Genomic DNA, 12,582 nt, shown 5'->3' on the forward strand with positions numbered 1-12,582 from the left:
TGCAAAAAAACTTCTAAACGCTACATACAAGGTTTTTCATTCAAAAAAGCATATATTAAGTGCTATTTATTTGCAAATTTTTAAAAAAATTGTTGCTCTTAAGTGATTTACCATTTTTTTCTGGGGGCACAGAAAATTGATACATCAAAATATAAAATACAATGAGGTAGGATCAAGGAAGTAAAATCTTCCCATAGAATTTGACAACTGAATTAAACCTTGGGGAAAAAAAAAAAAAAAAAAACCCTAAAGATTCTCAGAAAGGGCTAGCAGCTACTTGCACAGAGTTTAGCTCTATATTCTGTCTCTGGAAATGGTCCTGAGGATATAGTTCGAAACAATGATGATAGTCTCAAAGTCTACTCAAAGAGAAATAAGAAAATCAAGCCTGTACAGCTAACTTCTTTATACTTTAATTCGCCCATATTCTGAATGCCAGTGTTTTTCCCCCTTAACTCATTCTCTAAATGATGTGTTTTAAAGCCAGAATTCAAATTTAAGTGCGGCATTCTTTCCACTTTATCTCACTGCCTTTCAGTATTCAGAAAACATGACCCATTTTATTACTGTATGACTGATTCACAGAATCACAGTGAAAATAACAGCTACAAGTTCTATTGTAGAAAGTTTTACCATCCTTGGATGCCATCAACTTGGATAAGATTAGAATCTTGGGTTGTTATTACTGTCAGCTTCTTTGTCTCTTCTCCACCCCCCACACCCTCAAGAGCAATAGATTAAGAAAAATTACATCTAGTCGAGTACAAGCTTTGTCATTGATGGTTTGCACACAAATTTTTTTAAAGAAAATATTTAACCCTATTACACCATGATTCTAGATAACTACTTTTTCAAAACTTTGAAAAAAATATTTTTAAAAAAAGGTTTCCTATACTACTTGAAACTTACAAATTTAACATTATCAAAGAAGGAATATTTCTTTATTTTTACAAGAAAAGTATAATATTTTGGGAGTATTTTTTAAAACAATCCTTCCTCCATAGTAAGATAATATTATTAAATAACTATTAATAATAATAAATATTAAATAAAGTTAATTGAGTGAACCTAATAAATAAAAATGAAATTAATAAATAACTATCAATAATCAAGACTATATCCAAAAGGGGCACTTCTTTTTCCTTCTATAATTCCATTGTAATCATCCATATCCACAATCATTTACATATCCATCAGATCCAGTATCCATAATGACTTACATATCCATCAGATCCCTCTCTTTCCTAGGTCTGGCCCAAAAGTTATTCCATCACTCTCTGAATTTTTATTAAATTAGATAATCTTTTCTTTTGCATTATGGCCACTAATGCCATTGTATTTTTACAATACAATTTTATCCATGAGATCATAGTCATCAATTTTTTTAAATGCTTCCCTATCCCTATTTTTAAAAAAAGATTATTTGTTTTTATTTCAATAATATCAATTTAACCATATCCTCAGTGTCTTTTTTTAATTGCACCAAAAGTTTCTTCTTAATAACATTAACTCAAGTTTTCTAGTCCTCTCTAGAGACTACTCTTTGAGGTAAAACACTCTTCCATCAATTGAATGATGTTTGACAGTTATGCTTTCTTCTAGTTCAGTGATATATAAAAGTATTATAGAACCAAATGTCCTCAATCTTTTATTTGCAGGATCCCGCACAGTCTGTGAGTTTCCTCCATTATTCATTATAGTTTCTCAAATTTTTTGTTGATTTCAAGCTTGGGCTTCTGATGAACAATTTCTTTCTTTCTCTATGGTAGAATCAGTTGCCTTAATCCAATTCCCCCCAAAGCTAAGCAAAATCACAGATTTGAGCAGAGATCAATGCAGATATAAAAGCAAGGGCACTGTGGAGGATGGTGAGGAGGAAAAAGAGGAGAAGGTATTGGCTATGGCTGAGATGCCTGCTTTAAAAAAAAAGTAACTCCCAGATTACTTTACTATACTTATAGATTGATATATTACAATAAAAGTAGAATTATTTGTCACCTAAATCAATAGACTATGGATCTATAGATTTAGTTATAATTTCTTAAGTTTGGGAAATTTGTTTACTTAGGAATTTAGACAATTAAATATTTAGAAAGTTACCAAAATATTAAAAAATGGATTAAGTCTAAGAAATTTATAGATTCACCCAGAAAATAAAAAAAAATTTATTATCATTATTAGTCCATGATAGTTTATGAAACAAAGATCTAACTATAAGAAATAAATCAGTTTTGCTAATTAACAGTAGATCTTGAGTTTCCATAAATAATATGGACAAAAGATTATATATCCTTTACTTATCTGAATAACTGTTCTGAAGTCAAAATCCTTTTTAATATGGCAATACTCTTAAAATCTTACCTGCTAACCTTTTCATCCAAGCTCCTTCATCAATACCCAAGTTGTTATAAATGATTTTCAATATATTCCCTAGAAGGGTGTTCATGTGCTCTGAATTCAGGGCTGTACAACATGTATCTACCCTGTCAGGATTGTTTTCAGGTCCATGTTCCCACCATCGGGACATATAACTACAAAGCATGGGCAGTATAACTTCCATGACATGCGGCATTTGGGTGTAGCGAATTCCAGACTCTGCAAGTTCCACAATTTCATCCATTAGCTTTTCCAAAGATGGTATATTTGGGCAAACCTCTTCCACACTAGCTGGCAAATTGAGAGCTAGACAAGAATATTTTTTAAAGTGTTAAAAGGAGGAAATAAAGATGGCACATATACTCTTCAGATTCCATTATTATATTCTTTCTTTACATATTGAACCATCTAGATCCTAAGAATTATAGGCTTTTTCTTTCCTTTCTTCTCTGTTCCATGAAATATAGCATACAATTCTTGTTTAAGGGCTTACCAAAAAAAATTCATATGGAGAACACCATAAAAAAATTAAAAGGTAAAATTTATAAAATATATATATGCTTTCCAGGCTTAGAAATAATATAGCAATGGGGTAAATCAAGAAAGAATATTATAGTAGATAAGAATAATGTTATTTTACTTCTTTACTTCAATATAAAAATAATAGTCACATAAAAATATTTGTCTGTCACCCTGACAGGGTACATTGCTTGGCCAGAGCGTGATATGCTCAGTGTTTATAATAGTCCATTATAATTATAATTATAATTTAATAATTATAGTTTATAATAAGTATCAATAACCTGTTTAATTGGAGTACATATGCAAAGAATGAAACAATTCCTATTTTGAAGTAATTCATATTTTAACAGGGGAGACAAATTTGTGTGTGAATATATATAATGTTTATATGGATATATAATGTTTACATATATATATATATATGAATGACAAACACAAAGAGAAGAAATACAAATAAATACACAGTTATTAAACGCAATATAGTTTGGGAGAGAGGTGCTAGCTAGTAATTGTAGGGATTAGGAAAGTCTTCTTGCAGAAGATGGTGATTATCCTGAGTCTTAAAGGACAAGAAAAAATTTATGATGCAATAGTAAGGAAGGTTATTTGAGCCACAGAAAATGGGCATTGTATGTGAGAAAGAGAGAAAATAGTTAGTTTGGCTAGATCACAGAGTATACAATTATGTACAGGCTAGAATGATACTTCAAGGCAAGGTTATTAAAAGTTTTAAAAGCTAAAGTAGTTCATGTGAATAAATTTAAAGAAGCAAAGTGAGTTATAATTCATAGGTAGAACAGATGAGAAAATTTCTATTCATCTTTAGCTTACTATCTCAAAATAATTGCTTTAAAATGTTTTTACCTGTTCTTTCTCTTGTAGACTTAGTGTTATAGATTGAATATGTATTATGTTTGTTCAGATGTGTTTCCAAAAAAGCCACAGGAAAAGCACCAGCAAATGCAGCCAGGCATTCTCCTAATGCAGATCGTTGCCTGTAAGTATAAATTAGTGGCTTGTTAACTTAAAGAATATCCAATATCTCCCTTAATACCTCAGGTGATCAATCAATTTTAAAATTAGAGACTAGCTTTAATCAAGTCTACAGTAAGGGAAAATGATAATCTAAAAGAGCAACATGTATTGTAGTTGTAGGGTTTGATCAAAATCATTCTCTCTTACCTTTCCACATAGATACTCTTGCTGGTTCCCAGAGCATATAAGCTAGTCAGGATTCTGTAACAAGAAACCTGTACATCCTCCACTAAAAAAAAAATAGGGGAGGGAATTAAATATGAAGAATATCATCTTTTAAGTGTTAAATTTCAAAATTATGTTGGCATGCAAGAAAATTTCGAATACAAAGCAACCTCAACTTTAAAGCAATGCAAAACTAAAAATTAAAAACAAAAGAATAAGAAAAATATACAGATAAAGTATAAAAAAATTTTTTTGGGTCTAGGAATTAGTTTTAAGAAGTTCAAACTATAGTATGAATAATATTCTTCATTATACTTTAAAAATATTTTTATCTTTCATTTTGTGATTGAAAATACGGAGGCACCAAGAAGTCCAGGTTTATTTGACCACAGTATAATTCATAATATCAAATACAATGTTTAGGATAAGAAAAGTAAAATGTTTAAGAGGAAGTAATGAACATAAGTTTTGATTTCCATTTCTATCCCTGACACATAATTAATAAAAATATAGCAGTGTTAGCTTCAATAACTTGAACAAACATTTCAAGGTATTATTCAAAGTTTATTTGTATTTTAGTAATGAATGGGATACTGGGGACAGCTACTATGAAGAACTACGACTATGTTGGCTCCAAATTGTTTTGTTTATTGCTTTAAATCAGGACAGCTACTATTACAGGATTTAGAACTAGAATGTATCTTTTAAATCATCTTTAACACCCCCCCCCTTTTTTTTTTTTGCTGAGGCAATTGGGGTTAAGTGACTTGCCCAGGGACACACATCTAGGAACTGTTAAGTGTCTGAGACCAGATTTGAACTCAGGTCCTCCTGACTTCAGGACTGGTGCATTATCCATAGTGCCACCTAACTGCCCCTAACCCTTTTTTTGAAGTAGAAACTGAGCCCCATGGAAGTGACTCCATCAAGGTATGGTCATACAAATAAAGAAGAGGAGAGGCAGATAAGTCAGCCTGATATATCTAAAGTCAACCATGAAAGTACTGTTGTTTTAGTGACCAATTAAAGTATTGGTAACAATGATTTACTGAATTATTTTTACATCAAGAAATGCAAAGTTGATTTGCAAATACTCCTTTCCCTAGTACTCAAAATTATTAATTTGAGAGCACAATTCAAATTCTATGATTTTGAATTATAGATATAAAGTTTATAAATATAGATAGATATAGCTAAAGATATAGACAGATAAAAAATTTATCAAATTAAATGTGGTAAAAATCAAAGGTGGAACAACAAAAAAACAAAAACAAAACTATGACTTGTTGAGGTACCATGTCCTATAAAAAGGATTCACTGTAAAAAATAAATATACTGCCATTACAATCCCTGATTATAATGAAATGATATTTCAAAATCTTTGTAAGAGATACTACACATACATATTAGGTCTTCTCCAAACTGATGCTGTCCGATGTGTTCAAACAGTGAAGACAGCATTGGCAGAAGAGCCACTGTAGTATAATTAATAATTTGAGTCACTCCTTTTGGCTGGTTTCTAGTGTGAGTAAATTGTCCTTGTTTAAGATTTTCCATGGTTTTCTCCAAATCTTCAGCTGCATTATCCAAAAATGCTCTCAATGCTGTTTTAACACTGTCCATGCCAGTCTTCATCACCGTTCTAGGTAGTAAGTATAAAAATACAAAACTGTTTATATCTTCTCATAAGATCAAATGTCCTACAAACAAAATCTGTGATTCCCATTTGATTTCTAAAACTGAATAATCCACCAAGCCAAAACAAAACTTATTCTAAACAAGAATCATGCATAACCTTTAAAATAGTTCTATTGTAAGAAAGTCCATATAATCTAAGTCTACCCTAATAATGCTTTATGTATCCTACATCCTTTCATGTACTTTTATAATAGACAATTTTTCTAAGAGGCTCAGAAATTTCTTAACCAATCTCCCCTAACAGACCTTATTCTGATAGTTCATAATCTTTACACCAAACAAAAAATATCATTTTAATTCCATTCATTTTAAATAAACAAAACTTGAATGAATTTTTTGAAGGCTTCTTAGGAAAATAGTTTTAGGAAATATTTTAGGAAAATACTTAGAGGAAGACACATTTCTTCTTATAAGGGGAATCTTAGTTTTTAAAGAGGGAAATAATAAAATATTAATGAACTTGATTGTTCAAAGACATTAAATATCTATATCAAAGAGATATTCAATAATTGTTGAAGTTAGTCTAAGAGTACTGGTTTTCCATTCCTTCCCAACCTCGTATAAAATGCAAATAACTTGTTAAACTATAATGAGCTATCTCTATAACTAAGAAATATCATGGAATAATTTTAAAGTTAAATCTTATTTTCAATGCTTTAAATGAATGCTAAGCAAATTGAAGTATAGAGGTTCAAATGATGCCAAGTGTCCTGCATTTGAATTCAATTAATAAGCTTTCTTTTTGGCAGTCATGATATAACTCTGGTCATAATCTTTGTCCTTCCTAACTTCTAAAAAGAGAAGTCTCTACTCACGTTCATCCTTTGGATAAAGGTATCTACTCCCAGGACTTAAAACATCACCTAGAGATGACTAAACTTTATTCACTAAGCTCCAATATCTCAATTGAATGCCAATTCTATGTTGTCAAATGACTACTGATTACCTCTACTAGAATGTTGCTTTAGAACCTTAAACTCAATTTACACCAAACACTCCTAATTGTCTTCCACCATAAACTCCTCCTTTCCTCTAAATTTCCCTATGTTGGGTGACAGCACCATGTTACAGGCTTAAAATTGTTATACTCAACTTTTTCTTCTTCCTTATTCTGGATTGTTATCACTTCTGTGTCTATTATGTCTTGTGCTTCAAACTTCTACTATCTGTTTTTATTACAAATTCAAACCTCATTTCCTTTTTCCTGGGCTATTAAAATATCTTTCTAACAGCTTTCATTTTCTTGTTTTCTCCCTTCTCTATTCATTCACAGAGCTGCCAAAATGATCCCCTTAAGGTATAATAATTCCTATAGGGAATTCATTAATTGGCTCAGAAAAACTTCAGTGGATTCCCATTGTTTATGAGATAAAATACTAAATCCTTAGATTGACATTAAAGACATGTTATTTGTTAAATCCAATATAATGTACTGATTTTTTTTTTCAGGCAACTCACTTTCATATATGTTCCAGTCAAATTAGAAAATAAAATGAAATAATGTTATTGGGATCAAACTGATCAAGCTAGAAGGGATCTTAGAAATCATTTAATTAAAATCATTTACTTTACTGATGGGGAAACTAAGGCCAAAGAGATTATTCTCCCAAGGTCTCCCAGAACTAGAATTCAAACCTCCTCTAAATCGAATGTTCTATCCATTAATAGCATATCTCACATTTATATATCCCTTTAGTCTACCAAGCATTTTACAACTCTCATTTTAGCCTCTTAATGACCCTGGAAGATATAGAATATTTGTATTTCTCCTTTACAGATGAGGAAATTGAGGCTGAGAGAAGTTAAATGATTTAACTGGGGGCACATAGCTATTAAATGCTGAAGGTATGATTTGAATTTAGGTCTTCCTGAGCCCAGGACCAAGTTTCTATTGACTGGACCACCTAGCTCCTCCTTACTCCCTTGCCTCATCCTATACTTTCCCCATTCCCTGCACTCACAAAAATTAGGACATCACCTATACTGGGAGTACCTTCCATGATACAACTTGTTGAAATAATTTCATTCTTTCAAGATATATCTCAGGTGCAACCCAAAGAAAATGTCATCCATGATATGCATGTGATGGCTCCAAAAACTCTCATAACAAATTAAACAGGGCTTTTCCTTGATACTATTAAATCCTACTTTATATCATAAAGTGTTTTATGTTGTATGGTCCATATCCAGACTTCATTCTCTTTGAGAACAAAAACAAAGTCATTTTACTTCTTTTACTCTTTCCCTGACAAATAGCATAGTACTTTGTTTATGGTAGTTTTTTTTTTTTTTCTTTAATGGAACTAAATCAATTCCTGAACACAAAATCAATTCCTGGACACAACTGAAATAATAAACTGTATGCTTTCCTGGAAATACAAAGCTGTCTTATAATGCAAACAATATTTATAGTTAACAAATACCTAAAGACTTATAAAGGGGAGGGGTCTCCAAAAATGGACTAACAATCTACAATTGTTCATTTTGTTCTACAATTTCCAGATTTCAATAAATAGCCCCTCACACCATTTTTATATTTAACACTTTTCATTGATTTTGATAGAATATATTTCTTTTACCTTGCATCCAAAGTCTGACCCAAAATATGAAGGCAGTTGACAATTGAAGAGGCATCATTTCCTAAACAAGAAGTAAAGTGAACTGTCAATCACTCTGCAATTACAGAAAAATCTCATTCCTCTTAATCTCTGCTTATTTTTCAAAATGATTATATATGTATTAAAATGGCCAGTAAATCACACAGCAAAACCAATTAAGTGGTAATGACTTTACAATCAAGCTAAAAATCATGCACATTGTTTATGTAATGGTGAAAATGCAGATGCAGGTAGGTAAGCAATAGAGCATTGTCAACATACTCAAGAAGCACTCATAAATGATGCTTAACTCAGGCTAGACTTATTTCACTTGAGCTTATACAAATTTCATTTTAACTAATCCAAGTTAACTGAATTCTTATAGTATTCACCTCAAACAAATTAAACTCCTTGGTGTGGTAGAGACCAATCATGCAAAAAAGCATCAGAGGTGAAAGAAGCTAATCTGGTGTCCCATGACAATGCAAGTCAGATCTCCTAGGAATCACATTAACTCCCTAATAAGATATTGAAACCCATAAGTCTCTTTGAAAGTTATAGGAAATGACAACTTTGTTTTATGCTTTTTATGCAGAAAACACAAAGTACATAGCCTATAATATCCTATAAATACAAAATAAGGACATAAAGAACACAGAAAATATATTCAATATGCATGGACATATATTGTTATATATGAATGCAATATGATACAATTTTTCTATTGATGACAAGAACATTTATAGAAATAAAGTGACACACACAAAACAATAAGGTAAATTCTATTGATAGGTAGCTTAATAAAGCTTCTTCTTTTTAAAGCTCATGTAATCAACAAATCCTCCTTCAAAAACAGTCCTGGCTTTGTCAATAATAAAATATATAGTTAAAGACAGGGGTTATGTTTTTAGAATATTTCATAAATTACTGCTTTAGCAACAAATATTTTATAATTTCCACTTGGGTAAAGGTCCTGAACTCCTTCCCAAACTGGGTATAACATATGTTTTTTTATTCTGTAGTGGCAAAGTCACATTATTCTACATAAGGAGGATATAAGGTACAATGGTCTTCTTGCTTCCTTCCACAGAATATTTCATCTTGTGACTATAGATTTGGAACTATGCTGAAGTAATATGGGAATACTTCATACATCTAGATAACATAATGAAATTCATTTGGAGAAAGAAAAAATCTGGAAACTTAAGTGAAATACAGAAAAAAGGAGGAATGAAAGACAACTGTTACATCCAGATTTTAAATTAGGATATACCCAAATTCAGCCTAAGTTTTATCTACTTCACCATCTAGCTCTCCATATTTCTTGAAATATGTTACATAACAGCAAAAAAAAAAGGAATATTCTATTCAGTTCAAGTAAGCTTCTAATCTGTTCCCATGATATACAATGCTAATTGGGTTTTGATATACACTTTATGATATTTAAAAAGATACTCTTCCCATTCTCCTTCAAAAGTAAGAATTTAAAATAAAACAGAGTATACAAACTAGGTAATTCACTTCTTTCACTCACTAAGATCACTAACCAGATACATTATATTTGCATCATTAGTAAGAGCAGAAAGTGCTAGTAGGAAATTGTTAAAATTTTAAGAAGTTGATGGGGGTGTTTGTGTCATTTGCTGTTTTCTAATCTATTAGTTGATCAATAAGCATTTATTCACTACCCATTAAATTCCAGGCATAAGGCTACAAAAACACATATGTAATAGCACCTGTTCTCAAAGAATTAATCTCCCATAAGGAGACACAACATACATTAATATATATATGTGTGTGTATGGGTGTGGGGGTGGTACATATATACATATTTATGGAGAAATAACATACTTATATACTACATATATTATATATATGTACATACACACATATGAAACAAGTATCTTCAAAATAAATGCTATAATATACACACACACTCACTCATCCTAAATACAAAGTAAATGCGAGAGGGAAGCAGCAGTAGAAAGATGGAAAATTAGGGAATTATAATATAGGCAATGGTACTTAAACTGGGTTTTTAAGGGAATTAGATATTCTAAGAGGCACAGGTGAGAAGTGAATACATTCCAGGAATAAGAGCCAGAAATAAGAAATGAGAGGTGAGAATGGAAAAGAATCCAATTTGTTAGTATTAAAAAATGCAGAAGGGAAACTAAAGTTTCATAAGCACTGATAATATAAGCTGGGGCCAAACTGCAAAGGATCTTAAAAGCTAAATAAATGACTTTATTTTATCCCAGAAGCAATAGGAAGTAAACAGAATTGAGTAGGGGACTTATATGTTCAGGTTTCTATTTAAGAAAAACTACTTTGTTGTAGCCTTCTATAGGACAAGAGGTGAAGGGAAAGGAGGGAAAAATAAAATAGAGGGGGAAAAACAATCTAGAAAGTATCACAGAACAGCTGGGTTGTTTTGAAATCAATGTATAAAATTTATTACATAGATTTCTGTGAATTGGAAATTGCTTCATATTGAATGCTCTCGTGTTCTGCATTTAAGTTTAAAAAGAATTTAAAAAATGTATAGGACAGTGAGAGAAGATTGAAAAACTAGGGAGATTTTCAATAATACAGATGAAAGGTGATAAGGGTCTGAACTAAAGTGGTACTGATGCAGGTGTGGTCCCTTTAAGATTCCTTTCTTTCTGATTCCCAACCCCTCCTAGTTGATGTAATTATCAGTCAAGGACCTTTTGATTCACAAATCCTGGTCCCTTTGAATTCTAATAGAAGATCTGGGTCTGTCCCAGCCCCACCCAGATCTGAGCCAATTTGGGACTACACCCACAGGCCCCTCTAGCTAAATCTCCCATTATAAAAGAGCCAAGCTGGGTTTTCAGTGTCTTATTTCTACCTTCACTATTTCCTTAACTATACTTTAACCTTACTTCCAAACCCCTTAATAAATCTCTTTTATCAACCTAGCTTTTCGGGCCAATAAATTACATTATTGGGAACTCTTGCACTGCTACTAGACTTAGTTAACTCCATATCCTTGGCCAAATCCAAAGGGATTGTAGGGGAACTCTATTTGACTCCCTGTACCCTAAATCTGCCATTAGACCTCAATGAAACCCTGATTTAATTTAGGTACCCCATATCTAGACCTCATCAATATCTTAAGAGGAAGATGCAGGTGAGGGAGGATAAAAATTCGAATTAGGATATTATTTTAGGTAAGAGATGTGGAGGTAGAATTGACAAGACCTAGTTGGATAGGTGGAGCCTGGGAGAATGAGGATGACTTTGACGTTATAAACTTGGTAAATTCAACAAAAATACAGAAGTTTGGGGGAGAGGTAATTTTGAGAGCAAAAGATAAACGATTCTGTTTTGGATATGCTGAGTTTCTAATCTCTCCAGGATTTTCAGTTCAAAATGTTTAACAATAATCAGTGATACATAATTGAAGCTCTGGAAAGATTAAGGCTAGATAAAGGTATAGGAAGTAAATGAGGAAATAATGAAAGAATATATTTAAGACAGAAGAGGGACCCAAACAGAACCTTAGGCTAGCCCAGATTTAGAGTCGGGGATATGAATTATAATATAAGAAAGGAGAATAAGGAATGATTAGACCAAGAGAGATCAATATCACAAAAACCTGTAGAGAAAAGAGTATCTAGGAAAAGAAGGTAGTTAGTACTTTCAAATACTGCAGAGGACAATATAAATGAGGAAGGAGAAAAGATCATTATATTTAGCAATTTAGACAACACTAGGCAATTCGGAAAGAGCAGTTTCAGTTGAATAACGAGGGGAATGGGCAAAATGAGTTGAGAAATGAGAATCATTTCTAGAAGTTTCACAGTGAAAAGGAGGCAAGATAAAAATGACAGCTTGAGGGGATAGAATCAGGATCAAGTAAGGTTGGTTTTTTTTAAGATGAAAAAAATTGGGCATATTTGTAAATAACAGGGAATGAGTGAACAGGAAGAAAGAAACATGGAGGCACTGCCAGGGGAAGATAGGAGAAGAAGGGAGCCTTTGCGAGGCAAATTTGTCAGAGAAAATGAGAAGGTGATCATCAAGGGTAGAGAGAAGAGTAAAGCTCCATGTATGCAAATTACAATTTAATCCTAAATTTCCTCCTTTCTCAAAGATTTCAGTTTCTAACAGCCAGAAATTTCTCTCTAGCTCAACAACTACCTTCACACAAAGGGATTTC

At 31.9% G+C, this 12,582-nt stretch overlaps 1 protein-coding gene across 1 annotated transcript in view; it reads right to left on the reverse strand.

The window, feature by feature from the left end:
- Positions 1–12,582, reverse strand: part of RYR2 (ryanodine receptor 2) — a 522,738-nt gene that overhangs the window by 168,884 nt on the left and 341,272 nt on the right. The window contains exons 65-69 of the mRNA XM_051996568.1: positions 8,376–8,436; positions 5,502–5,740; positions 4,081–4,162; positions 3,763–3,893; positions 2,362–2,682 (exon numbers count right to left, since the gene is read on the reverse strand). Coding sequence (XP_051852528.1) covers positions 2,362–2,682; positions 3,763–3,893; positions 4,081–4,162; positions 5,502–5,740; positions 8,376–8,436 — 834 coding nt within the window. The remainder of the gene's footprint in view (positions 1–2,361; positions 2,683–3,762; positions 3,894–4,080; positions 4,163–5,501; positions 5,741–8,375; positions 8,437–12,582) is intronic.

This window comes from Antechinus flavipes, chromosome 4 (genome assembly GCF_016432865.1).
Source record: "Antechinus flavipes isolate AdamAnt ecotype Samford, QLD, Australia chromosome 4, AdamAnt_v2, whole genome shotgun sequence".
Taxonomy (NCBI): Eukaryota; Metazoa; Chordata; class Mammalia; order Dasyuromorphia; family Dasyuridae; genus Antechinus; species Antechinus flavipes.